Genomic DNA, 26,237 nt, shown 5'->3' with positions numbered 1-26,237 from the left:
GGAAGGTCCACCTGCTGGCGGGGATTCCTCCTCCTGGCTCGAGTTCTGAGTGCTGACAGGGAGTCGTAGTTGTGACTGGAAAACGGCGGAGAGAGAGAGAACATCAAGGAAAGAGCCAAGCTGTTGAAGGAAGTTTCTGGCAAGAGCAGAAGTGAACTAGAGATGGAGGTCGGCGGGAAAGAGGAAGAAAAGAAAGCAGGGGTACGGGATATCAAACTCTGAGGAGTCAGCGGATGATCAAAACAGGACAGCAAAACAATGGAAAGAAGGTGAGATTAAAACAATTATAAAACTAAGTGAAGACGGGGCATCTTTTGGTGATTGGAACCCGATTCGTTTGACGAAGATGCTCAGCAAAATTCTAGGCGAGATTAAAGGAGCAAAGATTTCACGAAATGGATCACTATCAGTGATTTGTCGGGATAGTTCTCAGCAAGGTAAAGTGATAAGATTATGTAAAATAGACGGCAAAGAAGTACAATGCTCAATACCCAACAATAGAAAGTGGACTGGAGGAGTTATTTCGGGGATACCAACAAAAGTTACTATGGATGAGATTAAACAGAACATAAAAGGAGCAAAAATTATTGAGGCGAAATGTTTGAAAGTTACAAGAAACGGGAAAAAGTGTGATAGTTTATCGGTAATGATTAACTTTGATGAAGAGAGATTGCCGACTAACGTTTACTTAGGGTATATGTGTTATGCGGTTAGAATATATATACCACCGCCTTTAAGATGCTATAAATGTCAGAAATTCGGGCACATTGTGGCGGTCTGCAGAGGAAAACAAAGATGTGAGCGATGTACTGGAGAAGATGAATATGGGAAATGTGAAGTGGGAGCTAGGCTGAAATGCTACAATTGTAGTGAGGAACACAGCGCAGCTTATCGAGGGTGCATTTATAGCAAGAAGGCAGCTGAGATACAATACGTAAAAGTAACTCAAGGAATCAGTTATGCAGAGGCAGTGAAAGAATTTGATGAAAAAAAGGCTGTCAAGCAAACAAATACAGGGAATAATAAACTGGTGAATTGTGAGAGCTATAATATGAAAAATAAGGATACACTATTAATGAGTAGAAAGGATTTTGTGCTTTTTATTGTGGATGCAATTAATTGTTCAGCGCAAACAAGCAAAAGAACTGAGAAAATTAAAATTATCCTCAAATCTGCAGAAAAGTATCTTGGTATTAAAGGGATTAGGTGGGAAGAAGTCAAAGAAACGCTGAATGGAGGATCCAACAGTTCACAGGCAGGGGATGGAAGCTTAATGGCAGTATATATATCCCAAATGGTCAAGAATTTAAGAAATGTTTCAAAACTTGAGGAAATTCCTCAGATTTTATGGTTGAAGCCCCAGGGTAAATGTGCAGAACTCCAACAACAAATACAAGTACCCGACAAGAACAACGGTGAGTTGGAAAGAGATTGGAAAATGGAGGAAATTATTACAAGGATATAAAAGGAAAAGGAATTTGTTGCAAAATGAATTATCTACATTCAGATTATAAAATGAAAACATGGAAGCAAATGAAGAAGAACTCCAAGGTCTCAGTAAACAACCGCAGGCTACGATCCAAGGAAAGGAAAACCTGAAAAAGCAGGTAGACTTGGGAAAACAGCAATTTTAAAAGTATAGCGTGTGATAATTACTATTCTTTAACAAGACGATTTTAGTCTTACAAGTGATGTAGATGAAATCAACGTAATTGAGATAATGCAACTACATGAAAACGTGACAAAATTAGGGAAGAGTAGCAGTTTGTGGCATTACCTAATGAGCACATTAAACATTCACGAGGAATTGAAAATACAGAGTGATGCTAATAGAGGACTGCAGGCTGAACTAGATTGTCTAAAGTAGAGAACTCCAGGACATATTTGGTTGGAACACAAGAAGCTTAGCAGGTGGTGGTAATGCACTGAAAACTGGTCGCCAACCACCATAAAACAAAAAAGAAGAAGATCCAACGGCTGGTGGGAAACTAAACCATGAAGACAAAAGAACACTCCAAGCAATTCCTCAAAAAGGTTGTTGAAAAGCACAAATCAGGAGATGGATACAAGAAAATTTCCAAGCCACTGAATATCCTTTAGAGTACAGCTAAGTCAATCAACAAGAAATGGAAAGAATATGACACAGCTGCAATTCTGTCTGGAGCAGACCGTCCTCAAAACCTGAGAGATCATGCTAGAAGGAGACTAATGAGGGAGGCCACCAAGAGACCTATGACAACTCTGGAGGAGTTACAAGCTTCAGCGGCTGAGATGGGAGAGACTGTGCATTTCACAACTGTTGCCCGGGTGCTTCACCAGTTGCAGCTCTAGGGGAGAGTGGCAAGGAAAAAGCCACTGTTGGAAAAAAAAACTCTCATGAATTCTCAGCTAGAGTTTGCCAGAAAGCATGTGCGAGACTCTGAAGTCAGCTGGAAGAAGGTTCTATGGTCTGAAGAAACCAAAATTGAGCTTTTTGGCATCAGACTAAATGCTATATTTGGCGTAAGCCAAACAACACACACCATCAAAAACACCACCATCCCTACCTTGAAGCATGATGGTAGTTGCATCAAGCTGTGGGGATGCTTCACTGTAGCAGACCCTGGAAGGCTTGTGAAGGTGGAGGGTAAAATGAATGCAGCAAAATACAGGGAAATTCTGGAGGAAAACCGGATGCAGTCTGCAAGAGAACTGCGACTTGGGAGAAGATTTTTTTTCCCAGCCAGACAATGATCCAAGTATCCAGTGAAAACTACACAGGAATAGTCTAAAAACTAGGGGGGAGAAGATGACGGCATGATGATAATGCACGCGGTCACTTCGGTGATGAATATCTGTTATTTGTCAAGTAGGGGACCATGCACAATCCTGATTTGATGGAAACAGATGTGAGAGCACAGTGGAACATCTGGAAAACTTCTGAAATGACTGCTTTGCTACCGCTGCTACTGTGTGATAACCGGAATCTCCGGAGCTGAAGGCCCCGCAATCCTCGGCTTTGCGTGTCTCAGCAGCCGGGGAGAGGTCGAAGGCGCTTGGCAGAGGAAGGCGCTCGGGAGGCTGCTCGGAAGCTCGGAGTTTTCGGACGGACAGACTCAGTGTCGGCTGGGGTCGGCTGCTTCCAAAGTATCGGCAAGTTGATGGTGCCTGGAGGTTTATGGCAGGGAGTTTCTCCCTTTTGCCGCCTGCTATCGGGGACTCGGGAGTCGATCGACTCGGGACTTTGAGACTTTTTTTTACTGTGCCTATGGTCTGTTCTTTATCAAATTATGGTATTGCTTTGCACTGCTGTAACTATATGTTACAATTATGTGGTTTTGTCAGTGTTAGTCTTTGGTCTGTCATGTTTTCTGTGATATCACTCTGGAGAAACATTGTATCATTTCTTAATGCATTTCTAAATGACAATAAAAGAGGACTGAGGAAAGAGTCGGTGGGCGGCCTATCGCTGTGGCGGGCGGGTAGCCTCTCTGGCCTGTGTGGTCTCCCTCTTTTGATGAGTGTGGTTCTACACATATGGATTGGACTATTGCATTTATGGACTGTGGACTTCCGCAGGCTTATGGTTTTTATATTGTGTTTTTGTTTAATCGCCCGTTTTAGTGTGGGGGAGGATGTTAGGGGGTTGATGTTCTGTTATTTTTTTGTGTGGGGGAGAGGTTTTTTTTTGGGTGTCGAAGTTCCTGTTCCATTTTGTGCGAGGGGAACGGGTTTTGGGGGGAGGTTAATGATCAGGATGCCATTCTTGGGGGTGGAATTGATATTTCTCTCTGAGTGACCATCATGCTCTTTCTTTACTTCGTGGCTATGTGGAGAACTACAAATTTCAGAGTTGTATATTGATGCATACTTTGATAATTAACCTTTGAAAAGGTACTGTTCCACGATCTGATGCAGGGTTTCAACACAAAATGTCAACGATTGCTTTCCTCCCACAGATGCCATATAATCTGAGTTCCTCCAGCCAATTGCTTGTTGCTCCAGATTCCGGCATCTGCAGTCTCTTGTGTCTCCATATGTTGGTGGAGGTTATTGCTGAGACCCTAGACATTTATTAAGTTTCAGTTAGATGTTAGCAAACCCCCTGTCTTTCCCCCAACCCCCAGACTGCTCCAGTCTATAGAATCATCCAAAACTACCATAAGTCATGTCGAGGAGAAGATTCTTGCTGGTGAAACCTTACCCACAATGGGACAAGTCAGGCCATACTCTTACTGAGCTTGGAGAGTGAAGATAAAACAATCAAGATGACTCAAATCAGGGTGACTCTTGACTACTTTGTCAAATGGATACTTCTCCAAGGTGGGCAAGGCTTATTTTAGCTTGCCCAAATGTGCAAAGGGTTACATTCTCTTCACCAGAGCTCCTCGATGTGAGAGAATGGATCTTCCATTTAGCTCAAACTAAGAATTCTTATCAACCATCCCCAATAATAAGTACTCATGATGAGGCTGTGGAAACATGGACCACTTCCAATTTCCCAGGAATCGTGCCTCGACATAGGCAGATTGATGGAGGAATTCACCATTGCCTTCAGTACAACCTCTAGTCAAGTGAAGATTAATATCTGAAACAATATAATCTACTGGACAGTGATTATCCCTGACCTCCCAGATAAATCTACAACCCTCCATGGCCATTTTTTCTCCGTTGGAGCTTTCAAACCAGATAATGACGTAGCCATTTAGAAAGCATTCTATGGTATATCTGTAGATATTTGCTGGAGTCTTTCTGACATATAAAATCTCCTTAAACTCCTACTGAACATTGGCCACTGGCGTGCCTTGGTCGTGATTGTATCAACGTATTGGGCCAGGACAGATCCTCTTAGATGTTGACACCTAGGAACTTGAAGCTGCTCACCCTTTCCTCCACCGACCTGTCAATGAGGATTGGTGTGTCTTCTGCCAATTTCTCCTTCCTGAAATCCAGTCAATTCCTTCATCTCATGTTCTCAATATTTATTGCTTATTTATTTATTATTATTATTATTATTATTATTACTTCATTTTTTTTGTACTTGCACAGTTTGATGTCTTTTGCACACTGCTTGTACACCCAGCTGGTGAGGTCTCTCACTGATTTGATTATGGTTATTGGGTTTATTGAGAATGCCCACAAGGAAAAGAATCTCGGGGTTGTTTATGGCGGCATTTATGTACTTCGATAATAAATTTGCTTTAAACTTTTTGATTTTCACATGTTTCTTCATTTAGAATAGGGCACTGGGAAATTTACTCATGTGTAGGTACCTCTGGGGAAAATCAGTCTGCTGAGCTCGAGACAGGTTCAGAAACGCATTGATTGGCCAGATGGAACCTCAAGGTTACCAAAGGACTGGATAGGTGGAGCATCAGTGAGATGCAAGAGACTTAATACGTTTGTCCTGGCCATGACCCACTCTTTCAGAAGATGATGATATTTATTTATTTATCGATACAGCATGAATTGGGCCCCACTAGCCCTTTGAGACACACTGCCCCAGCGACCCCACAACCCCGATTAACCCTAACCTAATCACGGGCTAACTTACAATGACTAATTAATGTACCCAGTACGTACTTGGACTGTGGGAGAAAACAGGAGGACTCAGAGAAATCCCACATATTAACAGGGAAGACCTACAGAAACTCGAGCTGTAATAACAGCGCGCTAACCGCCATGCTACTGTGGCGCCCATTATATGGAACAGAGCAATGATGTACATGCTGTCCCCTCCCAAACTCCGAATGGCTTATCAGCTTCGTAACTGGCACCAGCTTTACTGAAATTCACAGGAAATTCCCCAAGTAATTACATTATTTCCATTTTTACTGGGGAAAAATTACATTTATCCACCTGGACACTTTAAATTTGCAAGTGCTGAGCAGTTCCAACGCTACCTTCTCTCTGGCTCCCCCTGCTGGGCTGTGGACATGTTCCCAGCACAACAGTTGTGCCGATGACACAACTGTCATGGGTCAGATCATAATCGGTGATAAGGAGGCTTGCAGGAGCGAGATAGATTGGATAGTCGAGTGGTGCTGCAACAACAGCCTCGCACTCCATTATCAGTGAGACCAAGGGACTGGCTGTGGACTTCAGAACGGTGAGATCACGAGAGCGCACACCAGGCCTCACTGAGGGGTCAGCAGTGGAAAGGGTGACATTCTTCCAGATTTCTACTGATCTGCAGTGGAAAGCACTCTGCCTGCTTGCTTTGTAATCTGCATGGAACCTCCAGTGCACAGGACCACAAGATGCTGCAGAGCGTTGTAGACACAGTCAGCTCCATCATGGCCACCCCCCCTCACTACCATCAAGGACGTGAAGGCAGCATCCATCATTAAAGAGCCTCAGCCGCTGGGACATGCCCTCATCTCACTTCAGCCATCAGGGAGCAGACCCACACTCAACATTTTAGCAACAGCTTTTCTCCCCTCCGCCACCAGATCTTTGAACAGACCATGATGTCACGGACAGTTGTTCCCTCTTTAGCTCTATTGAGTTATTTTTATAATTTATAGATGTTTAAATCTTTGCACTATACTACATTAGCAAAACAACAAATTTCACTTCATATGCCGGTAATCTGGTTGTAGGATGTTTGTTTTTAAAAGGGCAGAAGATTCCCCATCTCCCACAGGTGTGAATGAAGTGCTCACTTATTTTCCTGCTTATTGTGGGACCTTTCTATACAGTACCTAAAATTGCCGCTTGCCCTTGTCTACATTGCAATGGTGAGCACCCTCTAGAAATTCTTCATTGGTTGAGCAGGACCCTGGGATGTGCTGAGGTTCTGAAGAGACAATGTTGCAGATTATTGCATCTCCTGCATTTGGGCCACTAGGTGGTGCACACACTGGCCTGCTCGTGTTTCCAATGTCAAGAAGGCTTTGTTGGTAGGGCAGCAACTGTCAGACCATTGCTGTTGAGATGAGGTTTTCTAGAAAGGGACTTCTTAGCTTCAAAAGTTTGTACTATAAATGATACACTATGCAAACACACTGCTTCTGCGATGTAATAATCATAGGGGCATTTGGTAGAATAACAGATCATTGGCATCACTCACAACACGCTGGAGGAACTCAGCAGGTCGGGCAGCATCCGTGGAAACGATGAGTCGACGTTTCGGGTCAGAACCCTTTGTCTTCGACCAGATCATTGGCATCTGAGCCCAAAAATGCGTAATTTTGCAATAAGTTGTTCCAGCGCACAGAACAAAGCTTATAGTTATCAAATAAAAAATATGGTCTCATGTACTCTGCTTCAATTCCAGAAAGATTCAAAGTACATCTATTATCAGATTACGTATACCGAATATAGGTGTGTTGGCGCATGATCTGAAGGTCGCTAGTTCAGGCCTTGGCTGAGGCAGCGTGTTGTGTCCTTGAACAAGGCACTTAACCACACATTGCTCTGCGACGACACCGGTGCCAAGCTGTATGGGTCCTAATGCCCTTCCCTTGGACAATATCGGTGGCGTGGAGAGGGGAGACTTGCAGCATGGGCAACTGCCGGTCTTCCATATAACCTTATCCAGGTCTGCACCCTGGAAACTTTCCAAGGCACCAATTCATGGTTTCACGAGACTAACTATAGGATGCCTATACACCGGATACAACACTAATTGGATATATTATGCTTTAAATTGTGTACCATAATGTTTTACATTGCCATTATCATTTTTAGGACTGCATAGTAATGACAAATTTTAAAATGCTTGCTGACAGCTACTGGGCAAATGATAGTTGTCCACTATTACCAACGAAGTGTGGGGCTCCAAATGTACAGGCGATTGCTACTTAGCTTGAAGTTGGCGGGTGGACAGGTGGGAACTAGTCCGGAAGTCTGTAATGGACAATATGAAAGCTCTGAAATGAAAGGCAGTCGATAATGAGACACGGTGATGGGGGATTCCATATTCGAATGGAAGATGAGCTGGAGGCACCAAATGAATTAACCAGTCTGCGCATTTTACAGACTATGGGAGAAAGTGCGAGTAGCACATCAATAACTAATTAAACTAAGTGCAATAAACTCACTGGAATTTAGACAAATGAGGGGGGAATCTCATTGAAATCTAATGAATATTGAAAGGCTTAGATAGGTTAGATGTAGAGAGGATGTCTCCTACAGTGGGTTTGTCTAGGACCAGCGGGCTCAACCTCGAATGCAAGGATTTCTCTTTAGAACAGAGATGAGGAGGAATTTCTTTAGCCAGGGTTTGGTGAATCTGTGGGATTCCTTGCCACAGCTGGTTGTGGAGGCCTGGTCATTGGGTGTATTTAAAGCAGAGGTTGATAGGTTCTTGATTAGTAAGGATGTCATAAGTTATGGGGAGAAGGCAAGAGAATGGGGTTGAGTGTGATAATAGATCAAACATGATGGAATGCCATAGCAGATTCGATGGGCTGAATGGCCTAATTCTGTTTCTGTGGTCTTGTGGTTTAATGAGGTGCACATATATTTAGCTATCATTCTTTAGGAAGCTTACTTTTATTCTACCGTGCTTGCAAAATTTGCATAGCCATTTAAAGTGATATTTCTATTTTTATTTGCAATGCACAAGCTAGTACATCATCTTAAATCAATAAATCAAACTCAAAATTCAGACTCCTTGTTTTAATTGAGTGCTAGTCTCTGTACAAGTGAGTACCAGTCCCCGTATTAGTAAGTACCAGTCTCATTGTGAGTACCAGCCATTTATAATCATTAGTCTCCACGCAAGCACAAGCACTTTTTTTATTGGTGCAGGTCTCTCTGAATAAGCTCTGATTTCTCAGAATGCAAAACTCTTTCTGCGGGACACATAACGTAGCCTCTGTGACCGGAGCAGTTGCTGAGTGAGCACCGTGTCTTTCTCTCTGTCAGGATCACTGGTAATTGATTTCCAGTTTCCATGTTGCAGATCTGCTCTATCAGTAAGTGAGTTCTCTTCTCTCTGTTGAAATGAATTCCAATCACAGTGTAAACGATCTCCTGGTCTCCGTGTTACCCTTTGTGTAAGTGTGCTCTTGTAGCCAATGTCCGTGGTGGAAGCTCTGTTAGGAACCTTCCTCCTTCAGCCTGTGATCTTTCTGAAAACGTCACAGAATTCCCAAAATGATGGGGAATTGTGTCTCAGCAGGGTGTTCAATAAATAACGGCTTGGGATAGGGCATCCCCGAGCCTCATTGCACAAGGGAGACAGGTTCAATCCCGTCTTATTATTTATTTATTGGGATACAGCACAGAGCAGCCCCTTCTGGCCTTCCAAGCCACACCGCCTGGCGATCCCCAGATTTAATCCTAATCGAAGCACGGGACAATTTACAATGCCCAATTAACCTACCAACCGGTACGTCTCTGGACTGTGGGCTGGAGCACCCGGAGGAAACCCACGCGGTCACAGGGAGAATGTACAAACACTTCACAGACAGCAGCGGGAATTGAACCCCGGTAGCTAGCACTGTAAAGTGTTGTGCTAGCCACTCCGACACCGTCTCGTTACCTGTGTGAAGCTTACACATTCTCCCTGTGACCAAGAGGGTTTCCTCACAGTGTGCAATTTCTTCCCACATCCTAAAAAGACGCACAGACTGGTCGGTTAATTTGGCCAGCTGTAGGTCGCCCCTCGTGTGTAGGTGCCTGACAGAATCTGTGGGAAGTTGATGGGAATATTGTTCGTTCATTGTGTGCCGTGTTGTATGACATGGGTGATCATGGTCTTTCCATGACCATGATTGTTCTTGGCAAATTTTTCTACAGAAGTGGTTTGCCGTTGCCTTCTTCTGGGCATTGTCTTTACAAGGTGGGTGACCCCAGCCATTATCAATCCTCTTCAGAGGTTGTCTGCCTGGTGTCAGTGGTCATGTAACCAGGACTTGTGATATGCTTTAGCTACTCATATGACCATCTACCACCTGCTCCCGTGGCTTTGCGTGACCCTGATTGAGGGGCTAGCAGGTGCTACAGCTCGCCCAAGGGTAACCTGCAGGCTCGTGGAGCGAAGACATGCCTTGCACCTCCTTTGCCTCCTTTGGTAGAAATGTATCTCCACCCTGCCACTCTACATAGGAAATATAAAAATATGGGAATATAGGAACAGTAAAATAAGATTTTAGCTGGAAGGTTTCATGATCAGTTCCTGTGCTGTATGAATAGAGAAATATAATAGCCGTAGCTTCTAGGTACAAACTTTGACTCTATAACAAATTTATTCCCACTTTTGACCCCTGTGGCATAATCTTGGTGTATTAGTGAGGGGGTTGACCTGTGCAGCTAACAGCCATCAGAAGTCAGAGTCAGAATCAGAATGAGTTTTAACATCATCGTCGTTTGTCAGGAAATTTGTTACCTTTTCCGCAGCAGAACAATGCAATACATGACAAATATAGAAAAACTGAATTTCATAAGTATATAATGTGTATGTTAAATAGTTAAATTAAAATAAGTACTGCAAAAACAGAAAATATAAAAAGTAGTGAGGTAGTGTTCATGGGTTCAATGTCCATTCAGAAATCAGATGGCAGAGGGGAAGAAGCTGTTCCTGAATCGTTGAGTGTGTGCCTTCAGGCTCCTGTATCTCCTACTTGATGGTAGCACTGAGAACAGGACACGTCCTGGATGATGGGGGGTCCTTAATGATGGACGCCACCTTTCTGAGGCACGGCTCCTTAAAGATGTCTTTGAGAAGACATCTACAGAAGGGGGCAGGATGGTCAATTCTCTTGTGTAATTAGTCCTGCCAGATTTGTGCTCAATATAATTAAATCCTCTGTGATTCAATGTTGTAAAACAGTAAAACATGAAAGCTTCCAAGTGGTGGGGGGGGTGAATACTACTTATAGGCACAGTACATCCTCTTACTTCCTCGCACGGCTGAAGAGGTGTGCATCATCAGCCAGATGGATTCTCCTCAAGGCCTCATCAACATCAACATCTCCAGTACATGTAGGTTAATTGCTGGTTAAATTTGACTTGGTGTTGGTACAATTCTCCAAGTGTTTAGTACTTTGGAGAGTGCTCGAATGTTGCTAACATTTTCAGGGAGTGTGTGGCAGATGCAGAAGACGTTCACTCTAAACCCTCAACTTAAACTTAAAGTATATTAATGTGCATTCCCTCAGTGGTACAGCAAAAGTGGGAGAATAAAGAGGGGCTCATTGAGCCACAGGCTTCTGTGGGAAGAGAAGGAGGGAGTAGATCTATCCAGAATGTCCTGAAAGCAGCTCCCTGAGGAGAAACGTGATGGTTCATTGAGATAGGAGGCTGGTGGACCAAGATGGCACTGCGAATCTCTGTGACTCCACTGGGGAAGCCAAAGGCCCAGTGTGTGATAATCCATGAGTTCGCTAGGGGTTGGAGTCTGCAGATGGCCTGCCTAGGGCTTAGAGGACTGTGTATGAACATTGGGAGGGAGGAATGGTGCTTGTGTTGCCGTTGTTGTGTTCTGTGTTGTTCTGCCGAGCACAGTAGGCATGCTATGTTAGTGCCAGAATGTGTGGTGACACGTGCACATCCTCAGGTGTGTTGGTTGTCCTGGTCGTTCATCTTAATATTCAATAAGGTTGCAAAGAGTCAGAGTTTCGTACTGACACCCACAGTGCCCAGAGAACAGAGTTTACAACGGAGACTGGTTTTCCCAGTATTTATTTGGAAGAAGTTTCTGCTTAAGTAAGATTGGATGCTGGACATCCTGCCAACTGGATAAAGACATGATCACAGATAACCTCCTTACTCTCTGAGGGTTCTGGCAAGATGTGATACATTATTGTACACTATCTGGATATAGCTGACTCGAAGGCCAGCAATATGGACGTGGGATGAAGAACATCCAGAGCCCAGGCCTCCACGCTCAAAGGCCAGCGACGTGGACAGATGACGAAGGACATCCATGGATGTCGGACCGATCTGGGTCAATGGGTTCCAGGATCAGATGTCCCATGTGAGCAGGAGGCATGAGGGCCCGTGAGTTGGTGACCCTGGAGTTTGGGGTCCCATCATTGTCCAGTCCGAGGATCAACACCGAAGATTGAAGGTCAGAGGCTAGAGACAGGAGCCCAGTCCTGGGGTCGGAGGGCTGTCCGTGACTGTGGGTGAGTGTGAGGAATGAAAAGGGCTTGTTTTGCTGTTGTTGTTTTGTTGCTTGTCGTGTTCTCTGTTGTCCTTCTAAGCATTGTGGGCATGCTGCTGCATGTCCGTGCTGGGATACATGGCGACATTTGCAGGCTGACTCTAGCACAACCTGAGGTTACAACGCACACAAAGCGCTAGAGGGACTCAGCAGATCAGGAGGCATCTACGGGGAGGAATAAAGAATTGACGTTTTGGGCCAGGACCTGAGAGTGTATTCATTGTTAACGTCGGCTGCATGTTTTGACGTACACGTGATAAATAAATGAATCTGAATCGGATTCGGAGTTAGACCTTGGTGCTGAATTTACTTCTCCTCTCAGAAGCGGTGGCCTGAGCAAAAAATGAAAAACTTCTTGATTCGCCGCAAGCCTGTGATTCTGGGGGTGGTGTTTTGGTACTGAGCTCAACAGGGCAACTCAAGCTTGCTACTGTTTCCTCTCTGCTAACTGCCAGTGCCAGCTCCATCTGGAGAACAGGAATGCAAGGAAGTGCCAGGATAAATATCACGCAGCAATTAAAGTTACGTCAACAAAAAAAAATACTTACGCACAGATGGTGTCTAAATGTTCCCTGTAAATAGAAGCTAGTTCTCTTCTCACTACTGAGGTAACCCGCTGCTCATGTGCCAAAGCAAGGATGTCAACAACTCCTCTCCTATTCTTTTCAGTGATCCCACTTCTTTAACCTCCCCCAAACATCATATCTGTCTCAGCATCTCCAGTCTGCTGGCTCGATAACTAACAGCAGCTTCAGAGTAGTTGTCTCAGCCCCTTATTACGTTGATTCAGTAATAAACCTTGGCACTGGCATTTCAATTCAATCTCAAAGAAATTGCAATTTGGATATCAATTTTCCTTTGACTGCATAGAAACAAAAGGTTGTGGTTGGGCGGGAGGTTGTCATACCTCTGGAAAGAGGAAAATAGTTTACAAGCAGTCTATGTGTTAAATCAGCGTGTTTCGTACACATTTAACCAAAACAAGCTTGAAAAGGTAAAAACGCAAACACGGGGAAATCTGCAGATGCTGGAATTTCAAGCAACACACATAAAAATTGCTGGTGAACGCAGCAGGCCAGGCAGCATCTCTAGGAAGAGGTACAGTCGACGTTTCAGTCCTGACAAAGGGTCTCGGCCCGAAACGTCAACTGTACCTCTTCCTATAGATGCTGCCTGGCCTGCTGCGTTCACCAGCAATTTTTATGTGTGTTGCTTGTAAAGGTAAAATAATTGTCACACGTTGTCTGAAGGGTATCAAGGTGTTTACCTCAAAGTAGCTGATGTGTAGTTCGCATGTTCTCTCCCCTGGGTCCTCCATTTTCCTCCCACATTCCAAAGACCTGTGGATTGCGAGGTGAGTTGGACACTCGGAATTGTCCCTGGAAGTGGAGGTGAGTGGTAGAACGTGGGAGATGTAGAATGACAGGAAAATGAGTTGGTGCAGAATTAGTGTATAGTGGTGTCTAAAGGTCAGCATGGACTCAATAGACTGGGGGGCCTGCTTCCATGCTGTCGGAGTCTATGGATATTTGTTCCCATTCAGCATGAAATCCAGACACGTTTTCAAAAGGTTTCCTCCGGGTGCTCTGGTTTCCTTCCACAGTCCAAAGACGTACCAGTTGGTAGGTTAATTGGTTATTGTTAATTATCCCGTGATGAGGTTAGCACTAAATTGGAGGATTGCTGGGCGGCCTGGCTTGAAAAGCTGGGAGGGCCTACTCTGCTCTCTATCGCAATAAATGAATAAACACGATTGTGATAATTCGTTTGTTACTATCTCATAATAATTTTAACAAGTCTCTCAGTCATTATGTGCGATGTTGAATGATATGGGTGATCGTGGCCTTTCCATGACCAGGATTGTTCTTGGCAAGTTTTTCTACAGAAGTGGTTTGCCATTGCCTTCTTCTGGGCAGTGTCTTTACAAGACTGGTGGCCCCAGCCATTATCAATACTCTTCGGAGATTGTCTGCTGGCGTCAGTGGTCGCATGATCAGGACTTGCTTATGCGACCATCCACCACCTGGTCCCATGGCTTCACATGACTCTGATCGGGGGCCTATCGAGTGCTACACCTTGCCCAAGGGTGACCTGCAGGTTCATAAAGGGAAGGAGTGCTTACACCTCCTTTGGTAGAAACGAATCTCCATCCTGTCACCCATTAACAGTTATTAGACAGGCAATAATACAAGGGAGAAGAAAAAAGTAGTGCACACACAAGCAAATACACCCATACGTACACCAAGTAACAAAAGCATTCTGAAGTTCAGCTAAAGGCCTCAATGGTCCAAGTGAGAAAAGCAATTATAGTGCCGATGACAGATTCAAATGACTTTGTTTTTTATTTATTGAGATGCAGTATGGAACAGGCGCACCCAGACCTTGAAGTCACGCCAACCAGCGACCACCCCCCCGCCAATTTAACCCTAGCCTAATCATGGGACAATTTATAATGATCAATTACCTACCAACTGGTTGGTCATTGAACTGTGGGAGGAAACCAGAGCACCTGGAGGAAACCCATATTGTCATGTGGAGAACATACAGGCTTCGTACAGATAGTGGCGGGAATTGAACCTGGGTTTCTAGAACTGTAGAGCATGGCGGAAATGGTTACGACTGCAGGAGCTCAACTATCTTGGGCCCCGGACATTTTGGAGTTCCTCAAATAATGTCCCAACCATCTTTAGCTGCCTAGCCAATGGCCTTCTCCTGAAGGGAATGTCTGCAGTACCATATCTTATACAATGAGGCAGTCTCTTCCAAGAGGAACACAACCTTGTCGTAGGGAATGGAGGCTTGCAGTTATTAAGAGGAACACAACCTTGTTGTAGGGAATGGAGACTTGCCATTATTCTTTCATCAGTGCAGGATCAAATTCCTGAATCCTCTTCATTAATAGCACTAAGGAGTACCATATCATTCCCCCATGGCTTTTGAAAGAGACTATCCACCAGCTTCTCAAGGGACACTTGGGGAACCAACTGTAAATATTGGTCTGCCTAGGGATATCCATACTTTGTAAAAATAAATAAGTGTTACTTTTCCTCTATTGCTGTTATTTTGCTCAGCATGATTCTGGCAAACCAGGAGGCCCAAGATTAATTTAAGTGTCTTTTTTAGTATTGCACTAATTAGGTTATAGTCCTATTCAAATATATTCCACCCCTCCTAAGGAGTTTCTTACACGCGGCTCAATGTGCTTGAATTAGATGTGAAACGGACAGACTGGATCTGGGCGCTGTAAATTCCAGCACGTTTATCCAGTCTGCTTACTCTTGCATTTTAAAATCTGCCCTCAGCTTCTAACTTTTAGAATGGTCATTTTGGACCTCTCGGAGTTTCCCTTTGGTTTGCTTTCAAAGGTGATGCCAGATGCATGGCACGGTAGCATAGTGGTTAGCACAACGCTTCACAGAACCAGTGACCGGTGTTCAATTCCTGTCACTGTCTGTAAAGAGTTTATACGTTCTCCCCGTGACTGTGTGGGTTTCCTCTGGGTGTTCTGGATTCCTCTCACAGTCCAAAGACCTACCGGTTGGTAGGTTAATTGGTCATTGTAAATTGCCCTGATTAGGTTAGCAATAAATTGGGGGATTGCTGGGCAGCGTGGTCCGAGGGGCCTGAAGGGCCTACTGTCCACTTTATCTCGATAAGTAAAGAGAATTGTGTGAAATCCTTTACTCATTTTAAGCCCTCAGCATTATTGTGTGTGCGTCCGGCTGGTGGCGCAGTGACATCAGCGCCGGACTCCGGAGCGAAGGTTCCTGAGTTCGAACCCACTCGGGCCGCTCCTGGGCACGCTTTCCATCCGTGCCGGGTTGAGTATCGAGCTCGCAACTTGGCCTCGTAAAACAAAAAACTGCGCTGTGAGAAGGACGTGGGGGACCAGTTGAGAAAGTGGTCGCCAAGGCTCTGGCAGAATATGGCACACAAAAAAAAATTATTGTGTGATCAGTAGAAGCAAGAATAAGTTTCCTCCTCTATTAAATGGTTCCCTAGGATGATGAGATGGACTCCTGATCTCACAGTCTACCTCGTTATGATGTTGCAGCTTATTGTTTGCCTTAACTGCACCTTCACTGTAGCTGTGTAATGAATCAGGCTGTATGAACAATGTGCCAGACAAGCTCTTCACTGCACCTCGATATACACTCAGTGGTACTTCATTAAGTAACGAATAAAATGGCCACTTAAGTGTATGTTCGTGGTCTTCTGCTGCCGTAACCCATCCACTTCAAAGTTCGACGTGTTGTGCATTTAGAGATGCTCTTCTGCACACCACTGTTGTAACAATTGGTTATTTAAATTACTGTCACCTTCCTGTCAGCTTGAACCAGTCTGGCCATTCTCTGACCTCTCTCATCAACAAGGCGTTTTTGTCTACAGAACTGCCACTCACTGGATATTTATTTTTCTTCTTGCACCATTCTCTATAAACTCTAGAGACTGTTGTGAGTGAAAATCACAGCAGTTTCTGAGATACTCAAACCACCCCGTCTGGCACCAGCAATCATTCCACAGTCAAAGTCACATTTCTTCCCCATTCTGATGTTTAGTCTGAACATCAACTGAGCCTCTTGACCATGTGTGCATGCTTTTATGCATTGAGTTACTGTCATATGATTGGCTCATTAGGTATTTGCATTAATGAACAGGTGTACCTAATAAAGTGGCCAATGAGCATATGTCACAGAGTATTAGAGAACTACAGCACAAAAAATAAGCCCTTCAGTCCATCTAGTCTATGTTTACCCATTATGCTGCCATCAACCTGCACCTGGACCATAGCCCTCCGTACCCCTCCCATCCATATACTTATCCAGACTTTCCTGAAGAGTTGAAATCAAACCCATATTCACCACTTCTGTGAATTTCTATGATAATATTAATAAACCAAACCAAAGAGTCTGATCTGGTCCTAATTCCATTCTCAAATGCCATCCTATTTCGAATAATCCTGGGCCGGAATCAGCGGCGTTCCTGCATTTTTCCTCAAGGGGGCTTTGAGCATATTTAGAGTCATAGAGTAATATAGCACAGATACAGGCCCTTTGGCCCAACAAGTCCATGTTGACCACAGTGCCGAACCATCTAATTCCAATTTCCTGCGTTTGGCCCATATCCCTCTAAGACCCAACCCTGAATGTATCAATCCCTTCGCTTCTTAAATGATACTATTGTACCTGCCTCAACCACTTCTTCTGGCAGCTCATTCCATACACTCATCACCTCTGTGTGAAAATGTTGACCCTCAGGACCATCTTAAATATTTCCCCTCTCACCCTAAGTCTATGCCCTCTAATTTTGGGCTCCCCTATCCTGGGGAAAAAACTGTTACTGTCCATCTTATCCATGCCTGTCACGAATTTCTATAAGGTCTCTCCTCATTCTCCGACATTCCAAGGAATAAAGACCTGGACTGGCAGACCTTTCCCGATAACTCAGTCCCTCTATTCTTGGCAACATGATCATAAATCTTCTCAATACTCTTTCCAGTTTAACCACAGCTTTTCTATAACAGGTGAGCAAAACTGTACACAGTACTCCAAATATGGTTTCATCAGCAATTGTGCAACTGCAACATAATGTCCCATAACCTGTACTCTGTGCTTTGACTGATAAAGGCCAATGTGCTAATTGCCATTGTCACCACCCTGTCTAGCTGTGGCGCCACATTTTAGGAACTATGCACTAGTACTCCCAAGTCCTTCTGCTTCACTGCACTCCCTAGTGCCTTACCATTCATTGTATATGTCCTATTCTGGTTTGGCTTTTCTCTTGATTCTTTTTCTTCTGACCACTGGTAATCTCTTCCTGTGGAATATCGAGTCTGTTTCGAGAGTCTGATCTCACCATATAGATAATATGACCTACCCAGTAGATCTGATTGTGTCCAAGTAAGGCACCAGTATGAAGATATTAGCATGGGAGTGATTAATGATACTGGTTCACTTGTCCTTACAGTGAATCTGAAGTACTTTGTAGAGACACATTGGTGATATCTTCAGCACCTTGAGGTATCTTTTGTAGGAAGTCTATGTCCCAAGAGCAACTAAAAAGTTAGGGATCATTGCTGCTTGGTAGGCTATAAGTTTTGCATACAAAACATTACACAAGGTAGCAGCGCTCAGGAATGTAAAGGTACGTAAGCTTCAATTGACTTACTAATCAGAGCAGTTAATTTTTTTCAGATTTGTTTGGTGACGTGCCCATTGGACTTTCCCCGGGGTTTGAAGTATGGTAATCAGAATCAACAAGATCCAGCATCTTATAAGTATATATCTCATATTTCTGTATTATTTGTCGATAAATATTCCTTTAAATGCTATTCTGATGATGGTCATATGTACTTATGGATTTGTGGGATGCTATAACATTACAACACTAATTATATTATGGGAAAAGGAATCAGGCTTATTAGCACTGAAATTTGTTGCTTTGCAGTAGTATATTGCAATACTAGAAATACATATAAAAAATAAATATTGCCGAAAGAGAGCAAAAATAATCAGGTATCATGATCATGGGTTCTTTGTTATCAGTTGTTCTAAGAACGATGTTGAAGTGAGAAGGTGGGAAGTGATGGGTGGACGTGTAAAGGGCTAAAATAGAAGGAATTCGATTGAAGCAGAGAGGGCTACTTCTTCCAGATTAAGAAATTATCCTTCATCTCTTTCTTAAATATGTGACCTCTCTTACTCTGGAACTATGCTCTCTTGTTCTAAGTTACCCCACAGTGACATATGGCACCAAATACTTGAGGTTCTAGATGAACTGGTTAACTACCTTAAGCTCCTGACTCACCTGTATTTTGTATGAACCAGATGTTATTAAAATAAATTGAAAGAATTTGTTTGCGTCAAATCTAAATTCAGACAGGGTATTGATCAGCACGTGGGCTAATCAGATCTGGGCACATGGGGTAAAAGTACATCCTAGATCCCACTCCAAAATGGGGACAGTCCCTCTGAGCAACACTTCTATTGCTTGTGCTTGATTCACTAATCCAGAAAAAACAACATAAAAACAAAAAGTACTCAACATGTAAGGCATCATCTGTGGAGAGAGAAGAGCCAAAAGTTAACTTTTCAGTTCGGCAGCCTTTCATCGGAACTGCCTTTGCCTTCATCCATGACTTGAATTTAATGCAACACACAGAACAACAAATATACAATGTAAGAATCAGAATCAGGTTTATTATCAACAACATAAGTCATGAAATTTGTTAATTTTGTGGCAGCAGTACAATGCAATGCATGATACTCTGGGAAAAAAAGCTGTGAATTACAGTCAGTCTGTGTGTGCGTATATATATGTGTGTGTGTGTATAACATAGTGGAACATGGAACTAAAAAAAAATAGTGAGGTCGTGTTCATGGGTTCAATATCCATTCAGAAATTGGGTGGCACAGGGGAAGAAGCCGTTCCTGAATTTTTGAGCTTCTGTGCCTCCTACCTGATGGTGGCAATGACTAATTTTACAACTCTACTTCGATCCTGTGCCGTAGCCATCCCATACCAGATGATGATGCACCAGTTAATATTCTCTCCACGTCCATCTGTAGAAATTTGCGAGTGCTTTCGGTAACATCCTAAATCTCCTCGAGCTCCTGATGAAACACAGCCACTGTTTTGCCGGCTTTGTAGCTGCATTGATATGTTGGGACCGGATTACGATCTATAAGCGCTGATGTATATTATTGGAGTAGTGATAAAAGTGAATTGCATAAGGCATGTCCCCACAAGCAGCGTTCTAATAAATTATCCAGCCTGTATGTTTTTGACATTGGAGTTGAGGGTTGATTTTAGCATAATGGTCTAAGGTCTCTATCATCACCTAAGGTGCCAATTGAAAATTTGTTTAACATTTCATTTGAAAGATAATAACTCAGAGAAGTTCATCCTCACTGCTTTTGGTTTTACCAATTTCAGTAGAAAAGGGTATAACTGCTGCTATGCTTCCAAAATTTAAGCCTACCAATCACTTCAAGACATAGAACAGCACAGCACAGGACAGGCCCCTTGGCCCATGATATTTTACCAAACTAATTAAACGCTGAACTAAACTACTCATGTGCCGATCTAGCAAACACTTCTATCATATTCGCCTCCACTATCACCCTTGGTAGTGCATCCCAGGAACCTACTACCCTCGATGTACAACAAACTGCCCCCCATTATCTCCTTTGAACTTTCCCCCCTCACCTTAAATACATGCACTCCAGTATTAGACATGGCATATACAGTACTGAGATTATGTTATATACATAATGGCTTTTCTTTGTACCTAACATACAGCTTTAACATATGTAACGCTCAGCTGTATTGGCTCATATATGTCCAGGGGAAATCTCGCCCGGCGCCCTCCTGGACGACTCCAGTTGGGTCAGTTGCTGTACCACTGCCACTGAAATCAGTTCCAAACATCAATCATCAGCCAGCACACACAGTACGTTTTACCGTACACTTTATAGATATTACTAAGTCTATGAAATTAATATAAGTTTGATACAGAAAAAGAAGGAATGGAAAAAGGCGCCAGACTTATCAAAGTTCAAGTTCTTTGTGCACAAGTTGGAGCTCAGGAAGTTCTTCGGGACCACCCGGACCCTGTTGACTCGCGGCTCGAGACCACCCAGAGTGATCAACAGGAGCCTTCACGCACATCCATCATCCTCCCCGTCTCTCGTCCGACTCCCCGCCAAAAACCCTCGTTCCCAGTCATATGAGACAGCATTATCACCCCAAGAAATAATAACATGAATACCCATTGGCTAATAGCACCCTGCTGTCTGTATCAACCCAAGCAAATTTCCAGCTAGAGACATAACATAGAAGCCATTTTAATCCACATACGCAGCAGTTTAAAAGATTAACATAACAAAGAAGCCATTTTAAATTTAACATACAAAGAAGAAACCCCGTACACATACATGACAAATGTAAGAGTGGCATGTTAGCATCGCAGTTAATGTAACATTGTTACAGTGTCAGTGTCCTGGGATGAACTCCGGCCGCAGTCTGTAAGGAGTTTTCTATATTCTCCCTGTGATCACATGGGTTTCCTCTGGATGGATTAGTAGGATAATTGATCACGCGGGCAGAACTGGGCTGCATGGATTTGTTGGGTCAGAAGGTCCTGATGCCATGCTGTATCTCTAAATAAATAAATAATATCAACTTTGTCATCTGTTAGGAAGTAAGTTCTGTGATAATGTAACAGTGGATCATGCACTATGTTGAAATTCAGAAGCCAATTAAATGTTTGTAACACCGCAATTTCTCTGAGAAGTACGGCTTATCACATGATTTTTATAAACACTTGAGATGCCATCAAAAATGTTATTTTACTGAGGTAATTTCCTGTCCTAAATCAATTTCTACAGTATTTGCTTGAGCTTCCTGCAGCCATCAGCCCAGTCACACCACACAGTTCTAATAATTCCTGGTTAACTTCACACAGAGAAACCGCTTTTCACAGGCTTCACAGGACTGTAACTTAATAACTTCAAAGCATTGTGTTGTTTGTTAAGGAAGGCAATTCAGTGTTTCAAAAGAATTGATGAACAGAGTAACTAAGTTACTAAATGTTGAACTCATTTATAAAAATACCCTAACATTAGCAGCTTTTAAAATGCTTAGATTTTATTTTGCTACAAAGTGTATGAGTTACACAAGTAAGCTTATTATCTGTGAATTAATCAGTGAATGAAGAGCAGAACTTGTACTATATTTCAATATGTCTTCATTATTCATGAATGATAGGGGTATAGACATCCAGCAAATAGCAAAAATGTTCAGATATCACCAAAGCCACTGATTACGGTCAAAACTCGTAGATTTAACAATCTTTATACAAGTTTTAGTTTGTAAGTTTCAGTTTGTACGTAAACCTTTCCGCTTCGCTGATCCCCCGCTTTCTGATCACAACTCCTAACTTGGCTCTGACTAGAGCCACACACCCAGCTCACATTCTGATCCCTGGCTCCAGCCACTCAGCTACCCATATTCCAAACCCCTGGTACAATATTTCCAATCCTGATCTCAAGTACAAGCAGGTCCATGGATGGTAAGTCAGCGGACTTGCTGCTTAGTAAATTAATTATGTCCTTAATGATGGATGCCGACGTCTTGAGGTACCGCCTTTTGAAGATGTCCTCAGTGGTGGGGACAGCTGTGGCCAGGGTAGACTCTACCAGCTCTGTTACTGGCAAAAACGTCACCACCATTGAGGACATCTTCAAAAGGTGGTACCTCAACTAGGCAGCATGCATCATTAGGGACACTCATCATCTGGAGCATGGCCTCTTTGCGTCATTACCATCAGGCAGGAGGTGCAGGAGCCGAAAGACCCACACTCAATGTTTCAGGAACAGCTTCTTCTCCCCCGCCATCGATTTTCTGAACAGTCCACTAACACTACATCACCACTCCTCTTTTATGGCATTTACTTATTTATATTTTATCATAACTTGTAGTAATTTGTTATGCCACTACTATGCTGCTGCCACAAAACAAGAAATTTCACAACTTAAATCAGACACAATAAACCGGATTCTGATCATACTATGATATATTTTTTTACGAGACTTAATTTTTAAAATCTTAACTATTATAACTTAATAAAACCAACCAAAAGTGTGCTTTAAAATTACATGACTAAAAGCCTATTAGAAATATATTTTCTATTGTCAGCAAAGTATGCTGCTGTTAGATTGTGCTTTTTATTATACAGATACTTTGCATGGGCTTCTTTGTACACCCATACTTTTGTGATTAGACAATAGAATACATTAATCTGGATAACTTGGGGAAAATATTTCATAGCAGTAAAATGCCTGTGGTAGTTGAAATTTATGTATAGAAATGATTTACTGATGCTAATTTAGTTGCAATTTGCTATGGAAACAAAGTTCAGATGATATTATCAAGATGCTATTAAAATAACCAGCATATGCCTGGCTTTGACAAACAATAATAACTAATAAACACCAGAAATAAAAAAGTGGAAGTGGTCATTGGCTGATGATTTATGCCCTTCTCCCACAGGTTTCCTCCTGCTTTTTATTGCATTATCCTACAATGTAACACATGCTGCAACTGGAGGTAAGCCAATTAACAATAAAAATGTGGCATCTGTAGAAAGAGAAACACATTTAAGATTTGTGTTTAATGAGCTTTCACCAGCATTTCTACATTTTGTTGCCGTTCTTATTTCAGGCCTTGCAATTGTTTTGGATGGGTCCTCTCTGTGGCAAAAGAAATCATGCGCAGAGCAACATACTCAAGATAACCTACAAACATTTGTATTTCTTTATAGTGCAGGGCATGAGGTCATAAAATCAAACCTATGTTAGAGCACAGGAGGAGGATGTTAGGCACACTAAGTTGTACAAGAGCTGTTGAGTTTAACCTCGCCTTCTTCTCCTAGGCTGGTGACTCTGCAGGTCAGGTGAACTTTTTAAATGTGCTGGTTGATTCAGACCCCTGCCACCTTAGGATAGAAACATCTTATCGCCCCTCTAATCCTACCAATTACTTTAAGTCTAACTTCTTTGACATCTTACACCTTTGCTACTAGAAATAGATCCTCCCTTCTTATTCAGTGCAGGCACTCTATTAAATCTCTTTTCCCAAAAAGAAACCTTGCTTATCTCCTCTTTCCTCTTGGCTCCAATTTTCCAGTCCTGAAAACATCCTTGTAAATCTCCTCTTCAACCTTTCCAGTACAATCATACTGTATCTTCTGTAATGTGGTGATAAAAAAACGTGTGCAGTGCTCAACCTATGAACCAGTTCAGGCTGAGACCTCCTGTTCTTTTATTCCGTGCTCCAGGTAATAAAGGAAAACATTCCATCTAACTTTTAAGCCACGTTATTGGATATACATTTCAAGGTCCTTCTGTTCCTTCACACCAATCAATACCCGGCCAGTTGCTATGTATTCCTTTGCCTTTCTGCATCTCCCAAACACAAAATCTCGCTTTCTTTTTCTGAATGAAATTTAATTTGCTATTTGACTAACTGACTAAACCAGCTACCTCTTCCCGCAGTTCAAAGCCTTCTCCCTTATCTACCATCCGACCAAATTTGCATCATTATGCTAATTATATTACAAAAAACAAGAGACTTGGGACACTGTTAGAACCTCAGTGGTAACAACTGGCCTGTCATAAACATACCTGCCAAATATTACCCCTTGCTTTCTGATATTGAGCCTATTGCCTATTGTGAATTTAATTATTTTCTGTATGTTTAGCTACGCCTAATGTTTACCTCTTCTTTACCTACACTAAACTTTACCTAAACTATCTTTTTTTCCTCATGAATTAGTCTTCAATTTTCAGAACCCAATATGCTAAATTCTCTTTAATATTTTAGAAACAGGCAAACAAGTAATTAATATTTTAAACTCCAGATTGGAAATAAAGTTCCCATAAGACTTAGGACCAGAATTAGGTCATTTGCCCATCAAGGCTGTTCCACCATTCTATCATGGCTGATTTATTATCCCTCTCAACCCCATTCTCCTCCCTTCTGTCTGTAACCTTTGACACCCTGACTAATCAAGAGACTATTAACTTCCAATTTAAATAACCCAATGACTTGGCCTCCACAGCAGTCCATGGCAATGAATTCTACAGATTCAACATCTTCTGGCTAAAGAAATCCCTCCTCATCTCTGTCCTAAAGGGGCTTTCTTGTATTCTGAGGCTGTGCCCTCTGGTTGTAGACTCCCGCACCACTGGAAACACCCCCTCCATCTCCACTATATCTAGGCCTTTCAGTATTCAATAGGTTTCGGATGAAATCTGAAGTGGAAAATGCTATTTTGAAAAGGGAATACGATTAAACCCTTATGTGGGTACATTACACAAGTATCAAAGAATCTGAATACTAACATCCATCCAATCATCTCACTCGCAGGAGGCGATTTTTTATATAAATAAAAAATTTTGAAGTGATCATTTCTGTTACGTATTTTCCAAAGGAAGCAAAATATTTGAAAATACATAACGTGTATATTAACAAACAAGAGAAAATCTGAAGGTGCTGGAGATCCAAGTCACACACATAAAATGCTAGAGGAACTCAGCAGGTCAGGCAGCATCTATGAAACAGAGTACCGTCGAAGTCATGGGCCGAGATCCTATAGCAAGACTACATATGTTAACTTTATTTTACTGCAGCCACTACATTGTCCTACATGAACATGACGACTGAACCTTATTCAAATGTGACAAATGGAATGGAAATACCAGAAAATGTAAGTTATCTTCTTTTTAATTCTTCATGCAAAAAAATTTACTGAATGTGCACCTGGGAAGAAAACAATGTACAAAAAGAAGAGATATCTCATCTTCAGTTCTTTTTCAGTAATTCCTCCTGTCCAATGGATGAGCAAGTGGTGGGGCTTGTTGGGTAGGGGCAATCATGGGTTGGGTTGGTGTTGGGAAAGGAGCAATGGTAAAGGGGCGTTTTGGTTCACGTTAATTAATCTTCCCTCACCACTGACTGACTAGCAGATGCATAGCTGCAGGGCTCTCCCTCATCAATGCTCATTACCACTGGAATCTTCACTCACTCTGGCTAGGAAATGATCACTGTTGGATTCTGGAAAGAGTGTAGGCTGAATGTAGAATCGAGACCAAGGACCTAAAATCTCTCTGAGCTTTGTTTTGTATGTGATGTTCTCTAAGAAATTCCTTTCCCTCACTTCAAGCCTGGTTGTCATGAATAGCATGAATGATTGGCAAACTGAAAACAAGGAAACTTAATATTTTGATAACAGTTTATTGGATGCATTGAGAACAGTGAGTCTGAGTGATGTGGCTTAATGTGAGGGCATGTCCTAAATCTCATATTTCTCCTCACACTTGTTGCATAATCTCCTTTTTATACCTTATTTGTTACATCTGTAGCCTAAATACATTCAGGGCTCTTGTTTCTCTGGAACGACCAGGAATGAATGACTTGTAATGTCATTTGCAGAGGAAGCAGTTTCCTTCTCAGCTGAAACTGTACTAGTCAAGAAAGGAACCCAGGAGCTTGCAAGGATAGCTGAAAGGATTAGCTAATTATTGTAACATGGGAGAATTTTCTGCATCTATTTTCCAGAAAAGGTTTTGGATAATGT

General features: G+C 42.6%; 1 protein-coding gene across 4 annotated transcripts in view; it reads left to right on the top strand.

Moving 5' to 3' along the window:
- The window catches only part of LOC134338271 (uncharacterized), a 69,989-nt gene that overhangs the window by 22,261 nt on the left and 21,491 nt on the right, over positions 1-26,237 (top strand). The window contains exons 1-4 of one of the 4 annotated variants that reach the window (XM_063033993.1): positions 70-269; positions 18,292-18,374; positions 23,150-23,206; positions 25,291-25,367. In XM_063033993.1, the coding sequence (XP_062890063.1) occupies positions 18,338-18,374; positions 23,150-23,206; positions 25,291-25,367 (171 nt within the window). In that variant the 5' untranslated portion in view covers positions 70-269; positions 18,292-18,337. Of the gene's footprint in view, positions 1-69; positions 270-8,765; positions 8,904-18,277; positions 18,375-23,149; positions 23,207-25,290; positions 25,368-26,237 lie in introns of those variants that run through there. The other 3 variants (XM_063033991.1, XM_063033994.1, XM_063033990.1) reach the window with 3 other exon arrangements.

The sequence above is a fragment of the Mobula hypostoma genome, chromosome 26 (assembly GCF_963921235.1).
Source record: "Mobula hypostoma chromosome 26, sMobHyp1.1, whole genome shotgun sequence".
NCBI classification, from domain to species: Eukaryota; Metazoa; Chordata; class Chondrichthyes; order Myliobatiformes; family Myliobatidae; genus Mobula; species Mobula hypostoma.
The sequence above is the reverse complement of the archived record's forward strand: the minus strand, read 5'-3'. Positions and strand labels throughout refer to the sequence as shown.